At 65.6% G+C, this 16,565-nt stretch overlaps 3 protein-coding genes across 5 annotated transcripts; 2 read left to right on the top strand and 1 right to left on the bottom strand.

The window, feature by feature from the left end:
* The first annotated feature begins 1,600 nt into the window (after positions 1 to 1,600).
* Positions 1,601 to 9,686, top strand: SLC49A3 (solute carrier family 49 member 3). Of its 3 annotated transcripts, none has more exons than XM_036326145.1 (10): positions 1,601 to 2,174; positions 4,742 to 4,834; positions 4,950 to 5,163; positions 5,321 to 5,397; positions 6,058 to 6,195; positions 6,325 to 6,441; positions 6,778 to 6,930; positions 7,144 to 7,301; positions 7,432 to 7,541; positions 8,299 to 9,686. In XM_036326145.1, exons 1-10 carry the CDS (start codon positions 2,040 to 2,042, stop codon positions 8,526 to 8,528), a joined length of 1,425 nt encoding a protein of 474 aa, XP_036182038.1. In that variant the 5' UTR covers positions 1,601 to 2,039; the 3' UTR covers positions 8,529 to 9,686. The 3 variants fall into 3 exon arrangements, 2 of the variants coding, with proteins under 2 accessions (XP_036182038.1, XP_036182028.1); XR_004970543.1 differs by having other exon boundaries at positions 1,602 to 2,174; positions 4,676 to 4,834; positions 7,436 to 7,541; positions 8,299 to 8,436; XM_036326135.1 differs by having other exon boundaries at positions 1,603 to 2,174; positions 4,676 to 4,834.
* MYL5 (myosin light chain 5) lies at positions 9,097 to 13,102 on the bottom strand. The gene is made up of 7 exons (XM_036326175.1): positions 12,905 to 13,102; positions 11,501 to 11,608; positions 11,268 to 11,343; positions 10,491 to 10,595; positions 10,028 to 10,106; positions 9,463 to 9,511; positions 9,097 to 9,198 (listed from the first exon to the last, which is right to left on the bottom strand). The coding sequence occupies exons 1-7, from the start codon at positions 13,049 to 13,051 to the stop codon at positions 9,097 to 9,099; spliced, it is 666 nt and encodes a 221-aa protein (XP_036182068.1). The 5' UTR covers positions 13,052 to 13,102.
* Positions 13,103 to 14,652: 1,550 nt separating this feature from the next.
* ATP5ME (ATP synthase membrane subunit e) lies at positions 14,653 to 16,045 on the top strand. The gene is made up of 4 exons (XM_036326161.1): positions 14,653 to 14,800; positions 14,972 to 15,026; positions 15,581 to 15,679; positions 15,978 to 16,045. Exons 1-4 carry the CDS (start codon positions 14,765 to 14,767, stop codon positions 16,001 to 16,003), a joined length of 216 nt encoding a protein of 71 aa, XP_036182054.1. The 5' UTR covers positions 14,653 to 14,764; the 3' UTR covers positions 16,004 to 16,045.
* The last annotated feature ends 520 nt before the right edge of the window (positions 16,046 to 16,565 follow it).

The raw sequence follows: 16,565 nt of genomic DNA, 5'->3' as shown, positions 1-16,565 counted from the left end.
CCGTGACCTCCTGGTTCATAGGTCAATGCTCAACCACTGAGCGTACCAGTCAGGCTGGGCACGTTTTACAATCCTATCACAACACGTGAGTGACCCAGTCACCCATGACCTTGCCACTTGATGTCACTGTTTTTATTCGAGCCAATCTGAAGGGCGTGTGCTGTCTTATCGTGGATTCTTATCATGGCTTTAATTTGCATTTTCCTAAAGGCGAATGATGTCGGCCAGGCCTCACTAGTGCCATCTGCATGTCCTCTTCAGGGACATGTCTCTTCATGTCTTCTGCCCATTTTCTAATTGGACTCTTGTTGTTTTTACTGTTGAGGTTTTTTTTAAATATATATTTTTTATATTGATTTCAGAGAGGAAGGGAGCAGAAGAGAAACATTAATGATGAAAGAGAGCTTGGGGGCTGGGGACCGGCCCCGGACACAGGGATGCTGCCTGGGGGGCCTGTGGGGCCTCTTTCTACCCCCTCTTTTTTTAAAAAATATATATATTTTTTATATTTTATTGATTTTTTACAGAGAGGAAGGGAGAGAGATAGTTAGAAACATGGATGAGAGAGAAACATCGATCAGCTGCATCCTGCACATCTCCCACTGGGGATATGCCCACAACCCAGGTACATGCCCTTGACCGGAACCGAACCCAGGACCCCTCAGTCCACAGACCGATGCTCTATCCACTGAGCCAAACCGGTTTCGGCTAAAAAATATATTTTTATTGATTTCAGAGAGGAAGGGAGATAGAGAGAGAGATAGAAACATCCATGATGAGAGAGAATCATTGATGGGCTGCCTCCTGAACGCGCCGCCCCCCCCCCCCCCCCATCAAGTCCCAACCTGGGCGGTGCCCTGACCGGATTGAGCCTTCCACCCTTCACCTGCAGGCCCACACCATCCACGGAGCCAAGCCAGCCAGGGCTTTACGTTGAGTTCTGAGGCCTCTTTATCGCTTCCAGGCTTCGGTGCTTTGCTGGCGTGTGGTTTGCAAATGTTTCCTCCCATCTGTGCCTGCAAACACCTCTCGTCAGGAATTGCGTTAGACCTTCAGGTCCACTGGGAGAACTGACGCCTTGAGGTGGGAGCTCCGGGTCCAAGTGCAGGGTATGCCTCCCTCCTTTAGGCTTTTGTTGTGCAGTTTTTAGCATTGAAGTCCCCGGGGCGTTTTGCTAACTTTGCCACAGGGGCAGTTTTCTGCGAAGTAAGCGGACGCGGCCTGGGTCTAACTTCGGTCTCCACGTCCGGCCAGGGACTGGCTCTTGCCTTCTGTCCTGGGGCCTTGCTGAGCCGTGAGCTCCACAAAGGGCCCGGCCTGGGAGGGCGCCCAGCATCTGAGCAAGGGGGTCCCGGGGGTGAGCCCGCAGCCTCAGTGAACACAGGTCCAGGCACGGCAGCCGGGGGGGGGGGGGGGGCTCAGGAAGTCCCCTGGGGCCGTGGGGAGCCTGCGCCCAGACCAGGGACACCCCTCCCCTGCCTTCCAGCCCGCAGGCCTCTCGGACAAACAAACCACGGCCTCCGCGGCCCAGCTGTCTCCCGGCTGAACTGCAGACAACGGCCCTGCGGGGGCGGCCGGCAGGGCTCAGCGCCGCCCTTTCCGCCCTTTCCGCCCTTTCCCGGGCAGCAGGACGGCCTTCCTGCCCCGCCCGCCCGGGCCCCCGCAGCGCCGGGCAGGGGTGGAATGGGCTCCAGCCCCGTCCCGCAGGCGCAGGCGGGCGGCTGCTCCCGGGCCTGCGGGGCGTCCGTCTGTCCGTCTGTCCGCCGGGGTTGAGGCGGCCAGAGGCCTTTCCACACCCGGCTCAGGAAACGCAGGGACCTCGGCGCCCTCTCCCCACCCACCCACGTGGGCGTGTCCGCCGCGGGGCCACAGAGGCGGGACGGGGCCCAGTGTTCGTCGCCGACCGGACGCCCAGCGGAGTCGGCGTCCCCACGGCCCCGGCCCCGGCCCTGCCCTCGGCGGACTGACCGGGCCCCCGCCCCGCGCTCCCGGCCCCTCCTCCCAGGGCGGTCCCGCCCCGGCCGCTGCTGACCCCGGCGATGGCGGGGCTGGAGGGGGACGCGCCGGGCCCCCCGACGCCGCCGGCCCTGGGCGCGCTGCGGGGCTACCGAGCCTACGCGCGCCGGTGGGTGTTCCTGCTGGTGGTCAGTCTGCTCAGCTGCTCCAACGCCACGGTAGGGGGGGCGGGGAGCGAGGGGGTTTGGGGGGGCCCGGGGGGCGGGGACCCAGCGCGAAGTCCCTCCCCGCGGTGCTCGGTGCTCCCTGCTCGGTGCTGGGGGCGGGGGCCTTCTCCTGGCTGTGCCGTGTAGGGTTCTGGGCGCTATGGTCTCAAGGGATCCCTGAGGCGGGCGGGTAGGAGTCTGGTCTCCCTCGCCCTCCCCCTTCCTCCGCCGCCAGTGCCCTGGCGCCCTCCTGGGTCTCTGGTTCCGTTCTTGGGCCCCCAAGGGCCTTCCTTACCTGCCCCCCCCCCCCCCCACACACCTCCCGGCCGGGGTCCAGTGACCTCATCCCCGGTCCTAGACTTGTTCCCAGGCCTGGCACTCAGCCCCTTCCTGGGGCCCAGGCCCCAAGCTGCTCCTCCCAGACTCACCCCTGAGCGCCCAGTTGCTCTCCCCAGAGGCCTGTGCCCCTTTCCCCAGCCCCCCTCGGCTCACAGGCAGCTCGGCCAGTGAACTGTTCTCACTCCCCCATGTCCCTGACCAGGCACCAATGCAGAGGGTGGGGCCTGGAGAGAGAACGCCCACCCTCCCGCTCTCCCCGCTCGCCCAATACCCAGAGGACCAGACAGACACCAAGGTCAATAACGGCGTGCAGTGACACGCGTGCCCGTGGGAACCCACACTCACAGGGTCAGAGGGCAGATCAGTGAGGTCCGGAGCCAAGGATGGGGCCAGGCGCCTGGGGTGTCCCCGGCGTCACTGCAGGATGGTGATTGTTCGGGACCAGCGTCCGCCCTGCTCTCCAGCTGGGACGTAAAGCTGATAACCCGATGGCGGACGAGGCCCCACTCTAAGTTCCCTCGAGGAGGCAGTCTGCCTTCAGCTCCCAGCAGCCACCTGCCCCAGGGGCGCATCCAGGGGAGGCCTGTTCCGAGCCCACACCTGACCCTCCGTGGCCACCTGCGCGCAGGCTGGCTGCCGGACTGCCCACAGGGCTGCCCCGGCCCCCACGCATCTCACCTCCCAGGCGGGCGTGCCTGAGGAGCTGGGGTGCGCCTCCTTGGCCTCCCACAGACCCGCAGGCCCGGTCTGGGCAGCCTGGGCCCTCCGTGTGATCCTGTAACTCAAAGCCGAAGCCACCGTTGGCAGCGGGACCCCCTCTGCTCTGTGGCCACAAGCTGTAGGGAGGAGGGAGAAGAGGGTGAGGCCAGCGAGGGGTGGGCTGGAGAGCACGCCATGTGGTCTCCGCTGCTCAGGCGGGCAGGAGGCAACCACGCCTGCCTGGGACTCTCTGAACCTGGGGATCCGTCCCCTGGTCTGTCCTTTAAAAGAGGAAGAAATGGCCCGGCTGGCGTGGCTCAGTGGTTGAGTGTTGGCCTCTGAACCAGGAGGTCACGGTCAGGGCACATGCCCGGGGCTGCAGGCTCAATCCCCAGTGTGGGGTGTGCAGGAGGCAGCCCATCAATGATTCTCTCATATCATTGATGTTTCTATCTCTCGCTCTTCCTGCCTCTCTGAAATCAATAAAAATATTTTTAAAAAGAGGAAGAACAGGCAGTTGTTACAGAACCTCAGACATGTGAGGGTTTGTGGTCAGAAATCTCAGTCAGGAAGTTGGGTCCCTGCCTGTGGCTCTGACCCTGGGGCCAGCTCCTGGGTCCACTTGGCTGGAGGACTGTGAGCTTGGGTTTGTGACACCCTGGCCCCTCCCCCCTCAGGGGCCAGGTGGCTGGTCACCTGCTCCAGGAAGTCCCCCTGCCCCGCCACCGCCCAACCCCTCACTCTGTTTGCTGGAGGGCTGCTGAGTGGCGTCCCAGTGAGAATGAGTGCCTACAGCGGGAGTGTCTCCTGCTTGAGGCTCTCCCTCCCAAACACCCCATCTCCTGTGGGGGAGGTGGGGCTGGCCTTGGGCAGGGCCCCCACATCCAGGTGTTTCTGGGACGCAGCATGCCTTCGGGCGAAGGTGCCTTCTGGGCTGTCTTCCCTCCAGCCCAGAACCCCACCACCGTCTCTTCCCCTGGGCCGTTCACAGCTCTTCCCACCCTGCCTCCTTCCCCATCCACCTGGACACCAAGGGTCGCCCCCAACGTGCTCCCCTTCCCAGCCTGTCCCTGCACCGGGGGCCAAGGCCGCTGGCTCCGCCATCCCAGCGCCTCTTCCAGCTTCCGTGGTCCAGCCACGCCCGGCGCCTGCCTGCCACACAGAGAACCTCCCCCTGACAGCGCTCCGGCCTTTCCTGGGAGGGTTAGTCCTGCAGGGCCGGTCATCCTGCAGGCTCTGGCCAGGCTGTGGGCCCCCTTCTGCCCGTAGGACATGCCTGCAAGGATAGCGCTGTCCAGTCCAGGCGCGCTGTCTGACCCTCTACCTGGCAGCCTTACCTCGGGTGACCAGGAGGAGGCCCTGGCCGTCACGGGACTGCTGGACACTTACTCAGGCTGGCCAGCCAGCCCAGGAAGGCGGGGGCCGTGGTGCCTATGGTGCCCGCCCCTGGGCTGACGCCAGCCTGTGCCCTGCAGCTGTGGCTCAGCTTCGCGCCCGTGGCAGACACCATCGCCCAACACTTCCTCCTGTCCACCGAGCAGGTCAACTGGCTCTCTCTGGTCTACCTGGTGGTGGCCATCCCGTCCGGCCTGGTGGCCATCTGGATTCTGGACTCAGTGGGGCTCCGCTGGGCAGTGAGTTAGACCCATACCAGGGCTCTGTGGGTTGGGGCGGGGCCCCGAGGGCTGGGAGGCCATTGCCCCTCCCAGACCAGAGTCCCCAGGCAGAGCTCCTGACCGCCCCCTGCAGACCATCCTGTGTGCGTGGCTGAATTTCGCCGGGAGCGTGCTCCGTACCCTGCCCTGCATGTTGTTTTGGATCCAGACCCCATTTGCCCTCCTCATGGGTGGCCAGAGCCTGTGTGCCCTGGCCCAGACCCTGGTCATCTTCTCTCCGGCCAAGCTGGCTGCCTTGTGGTTTCCTGAGCACCAGCGGGCCACGGCCAACATGGTCGGCACCATGGGTGAGTTGAGGGGTGAGGCCGACGTCTCCTCTGGCTCAGTGAACGGATCCTGGCCCCTCTGCGCTCCCAGGTCTTGGAGACGGAGGGCTCCCCCTGGGGGCTGGGGACCAGGCCAGGCCACGGCTGACCTGACGTGTGTCTCTGTCTGTCCATCCAGCAAACCCCCTGGGCATCCTCCTGGCCAACGTGTTGTCTCCTGCCCTGGTGAAGAAGGAGGATGACATCCCCATAATGGTGAGGGGGTTCACGGGGTGCACCCACACACGTGTGTATGTGCGTGGTGTGCATGCACGTGCATGGCCGTGTGGTGCGCACGCACATGCATGTATATTTGTGTAGCGTGTATATGTTTGTGTGGTGCACACGTGTGTTTGTGTGGTGCACACACGTACATTTATGTGGTACACATGCATATTTGGTGTGCGCGCACATGTATGTTTGTGGTGCACATGTTTGTGCGTGATGTGTGCACACATGTGTGTCTGTGTGGTGCACACATGTGTTTGTGCGGTACGCACTTGTGTGTGATGTGTGTTTCTGTGGTACACACGTGCACATGTTTGTGTTTATGTGTGATGTGCGATATGTGCGCGCATGAGTGGTCAGCTCTCATGGGCACAAGTGTGTCCACACGTCTTTGAGAGTGTGCACCTGCCCCACCTGGTAGCCACACGGGGCAGTGCACTCGGAGCAGCACTGCCAAAGCTGCGGGTGCGGGGGCAGCCGGACGGGCAGGCCCCCCAGCCCGGGCTCACCCTTGTCCACGTCGCCCAGGGAGGTGGGTGAGGTGGCGTGGAGCCCGAGCGGCACGCCCAAGGGGCTTGTGCAGTGCATGTGTCTGCGGGACCTGCGTGTACCTGCACACACATGTGCTGCTTTCACTCCCCTCCCCAGCTGGGCATCTACATCATCCCTGCCGGCCTCGCCTGCCTGCTGGCCACCGCCTGCCTCTGGGAGAGCGTGCCCCCGACCCCGCCCTCCGCGGGGGCTGCCCACTCCAACTCGGAGAAGTTCCTGGACGGGCTGAAGCTGGTTGGTTTTGTGGGCTCTGGGGCTGGGGAGGGGCTGGGGCAGGGAGAGGCGGGGCGGGGAGGGTGGGCCGGGCCCGTGGGAGCCCCTGCCTGTCCTGCTGGGCTCCCGACTGAGCGGCCCTGCCCTCAGCTCGTGAGGAACAAGGCCTACGTCGTCCTGGCCGTGTGCTTCGGGGGCGGCGTCGGCATCTTCTCCAGCTTCTCGGCCCTCCTGGAGCAGGTCCTCTGCGCGAACGGCTACTCCAACGTGAGTGTCCGCCCTGCCCGGGGTTGGGGCCCACGCCAGGACGGGGTTCTGGGAGCCTGTCACCCCGAAGGCTGTCTGCCTCGGCGGCTCCCGCGTGTGGCCGTGGAGTGACCTCCCCAAGCCCTGGGTTTCCACATCTGGGCAGGTGACCTCCTGTGTGGGCACCGCTGAGGTGCTGTGAGGGAGGGGTCAGGTGCCAAACACGGTCACCGGCAGTGGGCTGGGGCCATGGGGCCATGGAAGGGGGGACTGTGGGGTTGGGGTGGTGCCGGGGGCCTCCCCGGGGAGGCGCCTGTCCTGAGGGTGCCTGGTGACGGTGCCCGGCCTCTCCTCCAGGAGTTCGCAGGCCTCTGCGGGGCTCTCTTCATCGTGTTTGGGATCCTGGGGGCTCTGGCTCTCGGCCTGTATGTGGACCGGACCAAGCGCTTCACGGAAGCCGTCAAGATTGGCTTCTGTCTGACCTCTTTGGTCTGTGTGGCCTTTGCCCTGGTGAGTGTCCCCGCAGCCGAGACCGCCCCACGGGGAGAATGGGTGCTCTGGGCGTGGGCAGCTGGCAGCCCAACCAGACAGGCATCTAAGCCCTGCCCGCTGGGCACAGCCTCCCAGCCCCACTCAGCCAGCTGGAGCCCGAGTGGGGCCTGCCAGGCCGGCGTCCAGGGCTGGGGTGTGTCTGACGGCGTCTCCCTTGTGCTTGCTGCCCAGGTGTCCCAGCTGCGGGGACAGACTGTCGCGCTGGCCGCCGTCTGCTCCCTGCTCGGGCTCTTTGGCTTCTCGGTGGCGCCTGTCGCCATGGAGCTAGCCGTGGAGTGCTCCTTCCCCGTGGGCGAGGGCGCGGCCGCGGGCCTGGTCTTCGTGGTGGGGTGAGTATGTGCCTGCTGGGTGCAGGCCTGGGCTGGGGCCACACTGACTGGGGCGCCTGGCACTGTGGGGGGAGCAGGGTGGGGGCAGGGAGCCGTGTCGGGCAGGGCTGAGGGCCTCCTGGCTGTCCAGGCAGGCCGAGGGCGTGCTCATCATGGTGCTGCTGACCGCTCTGACTGTGCGCCGCTCGGACCCGTCCTTCTCCACCTGCCAAGGCGGCCAGGACCCCCTGGACTGGAAGGGTGAGTGTCCCCGCCCAGGGAGCCCCAGACGCAGGCGAAGAGGGCAGGGCCTGGGCCTCCACCTGCACCAGCCCTGGGAACCTCCCTCCATGGGCCCTTTTACTGTCCATGGTGGGTGGCTGCTGGGCACCACTGGGCAGGGGCAGGGTGGGGTCAGAGGGCAACAGGCAGAACCCAGCTCAGCATGGTGGGAGCAGCCCTGAGGCCCTTACAAAGCCCAACCTCTATACCCTGCGTGAGTCGTTCTAACATGAGATCAGGAAGCCCTAGTCAGTGTGGTTCAGTGGATAGAGCATCGGCCTGCGGACCGAAGGGCACCAGGTTCAATTCCGGGCAAGGGCACAGTCTCCTCCCCGGCCCAGGCCCTGGCCAGGGTGCGTGCAGGAGGCAACTGATCAATGTTTCTCTCACATCGATGTTCCTCTCTGTCTTTCCCTCTCTTCCACTCTAAAAATCAATGGGAACGTATCCTCAGGTGAGGATTAAAATGAGGTCAGGAAAAGAAAAAGAGATGAGAGAGAGAGGAGAGACAGACACAGAGGCAGACAGACAGAAAGACAGAGTGCAGATGGCACAGAGAGGTGGGGTGTTTCACCGGGCCCCTCGACTGTGCCAGCGACAGCATCTGTGACCTACTCTTGGGGCAGGAAGGCTGGGACGGGATCTGCCCCTGGTCACTGTGGTCGTGGTCAGTGGGGTCAGCTGGGCTCTGCTGGCTCCATGGCCAGGCCTCAGGCCGGCTGCTGTGTCCCCCCAGTGTCCATGTTGACGATGGCCGGCCTGTGCACCCTCCTGAGCTGCTGCCTGGTACTCCTCTTCCACACCCCCTACCGGCGCCTGCAGGCCGAGGCCCGCTCGAGCCCCTCCCTCCAGGACTTCGGGAGCCCGGCCGCGGACCATGCACCTCTCCAGCAGGCCCTGCCCCCAGCCCTGTTGGGGCACCCCCAGGGCCCCAGCAAGGACGCTGCAGGGGCGGCTCATTCCTAGAGCCTGCTTGGACATGCAGGGACTGAGAGGCAGTCTGGGGAGTGAAGGAGCCGGGAGAGGCAGCTGGGGCAGCCACCGCTGAGCCCGGGCAGGTCCTACAGGGGCACGAGGACTGCAGTGGGCACAGTGCAGGGGCAGCGTATGGGGACATGGCTTATGGGGAGCTGGACAGGTTGTGGGTCCTGAGGGCCCCAGAGGTCAGAGACTGGAGTGCACAGGGGTGGGGAGGGCCTTCCTTGAAGGAGCCTATCCCAGAGCCTCTCTCAGCCTCCATTACCGAGTGACCAGACACCCAGCCTCATGTTGACTGGGGTGGCCTGGGTGTTGACGGGGGTGGTTGGGTGCCAACAGGGGTCTGGGTGCTGATGGGTAGTGGTGGCCTGGGTGCTGACGGGTGGTCCAGGCTATTCTGGGGGCAGAACAGATGGAGGGTCCCACAGGCCGATGCCACCCAGGCCCTCCGACCCCAGGTGGACACGTCCCCTCCCCACAGACACTTGCAGGCAGGTTGGTGGGTTCGGGTTTATTGAACTGGCCCCACCCAGTGGGGGTGGGGTGGGGGCACCCCTCACTCCTCCTTCTCCTCCCCATGGGTGAGCACATAGCTCAGCGCCTTGTAGTCCAGGTTGCCTGCAGCGTCGATCTTTGCAAATTGCAACATCTGGTCGACCTGCGGGCCGGGTGGTGGGTGTCAGGCCCTGCAGGAGGGCAGAGCAAGTGGGTCCCAAGGGGTGCAGCCCGAGGGTGACAGGCCCCCACCTCAACCTACTCTGGGCTTGTTTCTGTGCTTGTGGGGATGAGGGGGGCTGGGGCTCAGCCTCTGGGTGTCCCACCCACACCAACCCTCCAGCCTCTCAGGGCCAGGGCCCGCCCCCAGCCAAGCCCTGGGGTCCCCCAGGCCGTGGGGGAGGAGGGGTGGGGCCCAGGGCCAGACCTCCTCCGTAGTCATCTTGTCAGCCTGGGACATGAGCAGCCTCCTGATGCTGAGGACAAGGAGGGAGGCACCGGGTTAGGCTGCTCTGAAGAAAGAGTCAGCCCTGGCCCGTGTGGCTCACTGATAGAGCGTCAGCCTACGGACGGAAGGGTCCCGGGTTCAATTCCGGTCAAGGGCACATGCTGGGGTTTCGAGCTTGATCCCCGTGCAGGAGGCAGCCCATCAACGATTCCCTCTCATCGTTGATGTTTCCCTCCCTTTCCCTTCCTCTCTGAAATCAATAAAAATATATATATATAAAAAAAAAAAGGTCAGCGCCGGATAGCTGAACAGTGAGGGGGCTGTGATGGGGGCAGAGACGGGGCCATGGGAGGCAAATGCCAGGCACCCAGACCGGCCTGTTCCCAGTGCTTGGCCCAGGAGCCCCAGGCCCAGCGCTGGGGTGTGGGCAGGACTGGGTTACCCTCGGTTGCCTCTGAGGACTCGAACTCGGAGAAGCTGGTGGGGGGTGGGGTGGGGGGAGGGGGCTGGGCGTGGTGCCCCCAGGCCTTGCGGCCACACTCACTAGTCCTTGTTGATGCTGCCTTTGCCCTCGGGGTCCAGCATCTTGAAGGCATTCAGGATGGTCTCCTCGGCATCCGTACCTGCCACAGAGACTCCGGTCCGGCTCCACCCCGGCCCCCCACTCTGCCCTCAGCCCCACGCCCGGCTCCCGACAGCCTGGGGCACCGCAGCTCCTGCCCTGGGGGCTGCTCCCTGGCCCTCACAGCCCGCCTAGGCCCAGAGCCTGGGTAGCACTCAGTGAGGGGACAGGGGCCACCAGTGGTCGGCAGGTGGCAGGGCTGGGGCTGAGGGTGGAGCTCCCAGCTGGGAGCGGGGGGGGGGGGGGGGGGGGCGGGGGGGGGAGTGGAGAGGGAAGATGTGGGGGCCACACATGTAGGTCCTAGGCCGTTGCCAGAGATCTGATCTCATGTGTAACGCCTGGACTTCGGAAGAAACTGCCGCACCGGCCGACAGCCGAGGCTCACCGGTCAGCTTCTCCCCGAACATGTTCAGGAAGGTGGTGAAGTTGATGGGCCCCGAGGCCTCCTGCAGCATGGCGTCCAGCTCCTCGTCCTTGACATTGGTCTTGCCTGTGCAAACACGAGGTCACGGGTGGGCATCCCCGTCCTTGCCGATGCATACACTGTACCCACTGGCAGGCGCCTGTGGGCTGCCCACCTCCCTGGTCCTCAGGTGACCCCAGGACAAAGTGGGGGTGGAGGCCAGCAAAGGGGGGACCCCTGGCCCAGGTTGGTGGGTGCAGGTTCTGCATGTTAGACCCCCAAACCCTGAACCCGGGAAGGTGGGCTGCTGAGGAGGGAGGAGGCCCCATGGAGCCAGGAAGGCCTGTGACCTGCTCACCTGGGCATGAGGGGACGCAGGGGGAAGGCAGGTGTGTGGGAACCCCTGCAGGTAGACCCAGAGCTGAGGGCAGGACACCTCAGGCTGGGAAAAGTGTGTCCCCAAATGGGGAGAGCGGGGAGCAAGATGCCAGGCTGCACTACAGGGGCAGGACCTGCCTCTGGCTCTCACTCTGTCCTGGGCAGTGGTGTCCCTCCCTGGACCTAGTCCCAGGCCCCCTCCCCTCTCGGCTGTCCGCCTCCCCGTGCCCTGCGACACCCCTGCCAGCTCTTGCACTCCAGAGGGGAATTTCTCCCCAGCCTGGCCCCCCTCCTCGCAGCCTGTGGGTGTCAGACCAGATGGGAAGGCTGAGGGGTGGGGAGGGGGGGCTGGGGCGAGGGCGGAGCTCTGCCGGCACCCACCCAGGGAGGCGTAGGTGTCCTTCAGGTCCTCCTTGTCGATGAAGCCGTCTCGGTTCTGATCCATCAGTGTGAAGGCCTGGAAGGAGGCCGCCCAGTGAGGCCCAGCACCCACTCTGACTGCCCTGGGCAAGGCCCCCACGGGGTCTCCTGGCCACCTGCTCAGGACCCTTAGGGGCCCCCGGGCAGGAGCTGGGGGGTGTGGGGGGGACTCTCCTACACAAGCAGAGCCTCACCTCCTTGAACTCCTGGATCTGCGTCTGCTCAAAGTTGGAGAAGACGTTGGAGGACGCCCTCTGCGCCCGGAGGGCCCCCCCCTCCTTCTTCTTGGTCTTCCTGCTGGCCTGAAGGAGAACACAGGCTGAGGCCCCGGGCCAGGCCTTTGGGGACTTAATGCAGAGGAGGGGCGGACCGGACCATGGTGGCCCCAGGCTGGGTCCGCAGGCTGGGCAGCTTCAGGTACTGGCGAGCATGGGAGCCTGAGAAGGCTCACCTTGAACTTGGCCCTGCTCCGTCTGCAGTCCAGCCAGGAGCCGGCTGGGGGTCCAAGGAGCCAGTGGACTCTGCAGGTGGCCAGCAGTAGATGGGTTTGTTCTGGGTACCCCGCTACGGCGACGGCCAAGACCCCGTCTTCCAGCCCCAGACTGTTACTGGGCAGCCACAGGGCACAGATCCCCCCATCCCCAGCCGCCAATACCTGTGCACACACTCACCTGGTGTGCACACCCTCACACGGGCACCCCCGCCCAGCTGCCTGCCTGTGCACACTCACCATGCCAGGTCCGCGGGTGCGATGGTCTGTGCCCTCCCTGTCGGGCCGTCTGTCTTAAGCTCCTGCCCACTCCCCCAGGACAGCTTGCACTCTGCCTGTCACTCCCTACAAGGACAGGCTTGGGGTCCCCCAGGGACCGGACAACTGTCGAGTGAGCTTGACAGTCAGCAGTGACTCGGATGCCCCCATCCTGCCTCGCCCAGCAGGGCCCCAGCCTCCCAGGCCACTCCTGCCAACCCCTCCCCAGGAGCCCCACTATCCTGTGCACCTCCCGGCTGCCTGCCTGTGGGTGGAGGGCCTGGGGGGGGGGGGGGAGACACTGCAGGCTGCCTGCCTGTGGGTGGAGGGCCTGGGGGGGGGGGGAGACACTGCAGGAGCCAGAAAAAAGGGTGCTTTTTCCAGATTTGCACATGAACCCAGTGGCCAGTCACCAAGCATCCCCACAAATAGTTTGTGTGCCCTCACTTCCTTGCCTTAGAGGCAGACAGGTCGCAGGTCTCTAACCCTGGCGTTGGGGCCGCCACTGCTGTCCCCACCTTGGGTTCACAGAGGAGATGGGGGCCGGGTGGGCAGGCTGGGCGGGCAGGCTGGGCCAGCACTTAGCCTGGTCTTCCCACATGCCAGGGCCCATGGGTGCCCGTTAGCACCCAGTCAGAGGCTGATGTCCTGGTGCCCAGCGGGGTCAGCAGTTGCAGCCCGGGTGTGCAGGGATGAGGGCATTGTGGGGAGTCTGTGCAGCCACAGTAGCTGAGTGGGTGTTCCTGGGGGCACCTCTCTGAACCCTTGCCTCCATTGCAGCTGTAGCAGGGCACACGGAGCGAAGCTGGGACCACAGGCACCCTGAGGAGCCAGGGGAGGCGTGACCCACCTGCAAGGATTGGGGGGCTCTCAGGGGCGCTCCCCAGAGAACTCCAGAGGATGTGGGAGACGTGGGCCTGGGCTGCACCTCAAACAGGGGCTCCACCGTCCCCAGCTGGCTGCAGGAGTGGGGAGGGCCACACCCAGGGGGAGGCATGTGAATTCTGTGCTCACAGGCCCAGCAGGGAGGCAGTGGGCCAGCAGAGCCCCCGAGGGTGCTCCTGGGCCAGCCAGGGTCTGAGCACGGCACTAAAGATAGCCTGCAGCCTGGTTCCCGGGAGAGTTTTGGGATCCGGCAGGGACAGCTGGCCCTGACAGGTGCAGGGACGCAGCAGGCCATCCTGGTGTCTTGAGCCAGGTGGACCCCCACCCCCCACCCCAGGAAAGGCCCTGGCCAAGGCAGGTGTACAGGCTCCAGGGGTCTGCCCTGGGGGTGCCTGTGTGCCCTCTGGTGTGTGGCCCCACCCGCCCTCTGCCCCACCTTCGCCCCACACTTATTTTTGACTCTGGAAGCAGGAGTTGCTGAGGAGCCTGGTTTATTTTAGTCAGGGAAGGGTGAGGACATTGTCACCTGAGGTCACCGCCCAACGGCTCCAGGGCAAGAACGCATGTGCTTGAGCGTGGGCACTGGGCGGGCACGGCCTGTGGGCACAGGGAGTTTATCCTGTATCCTGTGGGGTCCGCGAGCCTTATGCCTCCCTCCCTCCGGGACCCTGAGGGTGGAGGCCTGCACCCGGGAGAGGGCCTGTAGGACCCGCCTCCAGCCTCCCCAGCCCGGAAAAGCCCAGCGACTTTCCAGCCGGGACACCGAACCGGGCCAGGCCTGCGGAGAAGGCGGTTGAGGGAGTGCGGGGCCCTGGAAGGGGTCTCCCCCGCCCCATCCCCATGTGCTGATTAGATTTACTCCTGTCCGAGCCTCGTGCCCCGCATTCCCTTCCATTCCCTTCTTTCAGGTGCAGCCCAGGTCTCTTCCAAAGCCCGGGCTTGGCGAGGAGTAAGGCGCGGGCTCCCGTCCCTTCCCCTGCAGCCAGCGGAGCCGACCTCCTGGGCCCCAAGCCTGGCTCTCAGGGAGCTTCTCCCAAAGGCGCGTGGGGGGGCGGGGGTCACCCGGGGCGGGCCCCAGCCAGTTGCCATGGGAACCATGCGCCAGCACCTGCGGGGCCGCTTGCACACCCGGGTCTGCCTGGCGGTGTTCTCAGGGGCGCTGCTCACAGAGCTGGTTAACAGGGCGGCTCCGAGGGGCGCAGGGGGCGCAGCGGGACCCCGCGGGGGTGACCGTGGCTTCCGGTGCAGGTGGACCTCGGACTACAGTTCCCGAGGGCAGGAGCGGGAGACACAGGGAGCGGGTCCTGCAGGGGGACCCCTCCCGGGAGCCTGGCCCGGGGGCGGTGGGATGGTGGGGAGGCGCCCGCGCGGCGCGGACGCAGGAAGGGCCCCGAGGCCACAGTGCGGGGCTCGGCCACCTGCCCGGGGCTGCCAGGTCCCACTCAGTCCGGACCGGGGCGTCCTCGGCGCGGGCCGCACCTGGGGAGCCCGACTTAGACTTCATGCTGGACCCACGCGGCGGGCCTCCACGTGCGCTCGCGGGGCCCGAGTGCCGGGGCTGCGGGGCGGCTCACGCACCGGGTTCCGCACAGTCGCCACCCGCTCACCCGGCCATTGCGCACGCGCAGCCCCGCGCGCCCCGGACCTCGTGCGCGCACGGTGACGTCACACGTCAGCCCTCCGGCCGCTGGGGGGCGCCGCGCTCACTGTCGCCGACGGCGCATGCGCTCGCCCCGGGGCACTTTTGCGACTTCTTGGCTTTCCGGGGCCTGCTGACGTCTTCGTCCGCCCACATTGTGTTTCCGGTGCGAGGGTCACGGACAAGATGGTGCCGCCGGTGCAGGTCTCTCCGCTCATCAAGGTGAACTGGGGTTCGCGGCCGCCTCCCGCCGCTCGGCTGTGCGTGGGCCCCGCGGTGCGACCTCGTCCGCCTCCCCCCGCGCCCCCAACCCCGTGGTGCGCCCCGGTCCCCCCCTCACCCCCCCCCCCCCACCCGGTCCTCCCGCCGCCTCTGACCGCCCTCTCCCCGCAGCTCTGCCGCTACTCCGCCCTGTTCCTCGGCGTGACCTACGGAGCCAAGCGCCACAGTGAGTGACGGCGCTGCCCGCCGTTCCCGCCATGGCGCCCCGTGAACCCGGCGTCGCCCCCCCACCCCGGTGGCCTGGGAACCTGGGGGGCCTGGAAACCGGGGGCTTGGAATCCTGGGGGTCCTGGAAACCGGCGGCTGGGGGTCTGGGGATCCGGGGGGCCTGGAAACCGGGGGCTTGGAATCCTGGGGGTTCTGGAAACCGGCGGCTGGGGGTCTGGGAATCCGGGGGGCCTGGAAACCCGGGGGCCGGGGAACCTGGCGGAGGGGTTCTGAGAACACTGAGGGCCTGGAAACCGGTGGTGGTTGACAGCTGGGTGGGCGCGAGCTGCGGTCCGAGTCCAGGCGCTGGGCAGTGGGGCCCTGTCGCCCTCTCTGGGCGGGGCTCCCTGTTGAGGGGCAACCTGCAGGCCTTGCCCGACATGGAGGTAAAGGAGAAGGAACGGCAGGTCCAGGGGTTCCTAGCACCCCGGAAGGGAGGCTGCGCGGGTTAGCTGCTTGCAGGGCGTTCCAGGGAGGAGCTCATGGGCAGTGCCCTTCCCGCTGCCCCGACAGGTTACCTGAAGCCCCGGGCGGAGGAGGAGAGGAGAGTGGCCGCCGAGGAGAAGAAGAGGCAGGATGAGCTGAAGCGGATCGAGAGAGAACTGGCGGAAGGTATGGGGGCCTGAGTCGGACAGACTTGCCCTCCACCCAGACTTTCTGGGACGGACATCAGCTCCTAGCGACCTGCATGGAGGAGAGGGGCCCAGGGGGTGGTCCAGGGGCATGGCCGCAGGACCGGACGCACAGTCTCCCTCTGACGTGCAGGGAGGAGGCCACGGGCGGGAGGTTAAGCCGAGCCCCGTCAGGCTCCACGGGAGCGGGGTGTGGAGTGTTGAACCCCAAAAGCCGCAGCGCCCCTTTTAAGTTGCTTGGACAGGCAGTAACGCACGTTTTCCTTCCGACCTTGCAGCCCGTGAAGACAGCATCCTGAAGTGAGCTCCCCTCCCGCAGGACATGAATAAAGCTTTCTGTGTGTGAGCGCTGGCTCTCCTGAGTCCTCAGTGTGCGGGGTGGGAGGGGTTTCAGAAGCAGCATCACCCACCACAGCGCTGCCAGGGAGGCCACCCGTCCTGGGACAGGCGCCCTGACTATGCTCTATGTGGGCCTGAGCACTGGGCACCTGGGGGCGGGGGGACTGGAAACGGGGGTCCGGGAGCCTCAGGACTGGATCCACTTTATCTGAGATGCCTGCGACCGACTGCGGAAATACCAAAGGCATCTGGGGGTGGGGGAGCCCGAAGATTTGGTGGGGAGTTAGATCAAAGGGGTGTGGAAGGGGTGGAATCAAAGCTGGGGGGAGGGGAGGAAACACCAGTTGGAAGCGAGTAAAAGGAACCCAAGGCACAAGGGAAGGAGGCCGGGAAGGGTGCTGGGAGCGTAGAAAAAGCAGGAGGATAGTGCTGTGGTGACCGTCCGGCGAGGGCACCGGAGAGCCTGCTGGGCCAGGCAGTTGAAGGCCAAGGCACCTCTGGAACTGAGACGGTGCTTTGTGTGAAGC

The sequence above is a fragment of the Myotis myotis genome, unplaced genomic scaffold (assembly GCF_014108235.1).
Source record: "Myotis myotis isolate mMyoMyo1 unplaced genomic scaffold, mMyoMyo1.p scaffold_m19_p_1, whole genome shotgun sequence".
Classification (NCBI taxonomy): Eukaryota; Metazoa; Chordata; class Mammalia; order Chiroptera; family Vespertilionidae; genus Myotis; species Myotis myotis.
The sequence above is the reverse complement of the archived record's forward strand: the minus strand, read 5'-3'. Positions and strand labels throughout refer to the sequence as shown.

Bases quoted from the DNA above. Each gene is read 5' to 3' on its own strand.
- ATP5ME (XM_036326161.1), top strand. From the start codon at position 14,765: ATGGTGCCGCCGGTGCAGGTCTCTCCGCTCATCAAG. The intron at 14,801-14,971 runs GTGAACTGGGGT...CTCTCCCCGCAG, and splicing joins AGGTCTCTCCGCTCATCAAG to CTCTGCCGCTACTCCGCCCT. The intron at 15,027-15,580 runs GTGAGTGACGGC...CTGCCCCGACAG, and splicing joins CTACGGAGCCAAGCGCCACA to GTTACCTGAAGCCCCGGGCG.
- SLC49A3 (XM_036326135.1), top strand. From the start codon at position 2,040: ATGGCGGGGCTGGAGGGGGACGCGCCGGGCCCCCCGACGCCGCCGGCC. The intron at 4,835-4,949 runs GTGAGTTAGACC...CGCCCCCTGCAG, and splicing joins CAGTGGGGCTCCGCTGGGCA to ACCATCCTGTGTGCGTGGCT. The intron at 6,931-7,143 runs GTGAGTGTCCCC...CTTGCTGCCCAG, and splicing joins TCTGTGTGGCCTTTGCCCTG to GTGTCCCAGCTGCGGGGACA.
- MYL5 (XM_036326175.1), bottom strand. From the start codon at position 13,051: ATGCCTCCCCCTGGGTGTGGCCCTCCCCACTCCTGCAGCCAGCTGGGG. The intron at 10,107-10,490 runs GTGAGCCTCGGC...TCTCTGTGGCAG, and splicing joins GTTCGGGGAGAAGCTGACCG to GTACGGATGCCGAGGAGACC. The intron at 9,512-10,027 runs GTGAGTGTGGCC...CCTTGTCCTCAG, and splicing joins GGCAGCATCAACAAGGACTA to CATCAGGAGGCTGCTCATGT.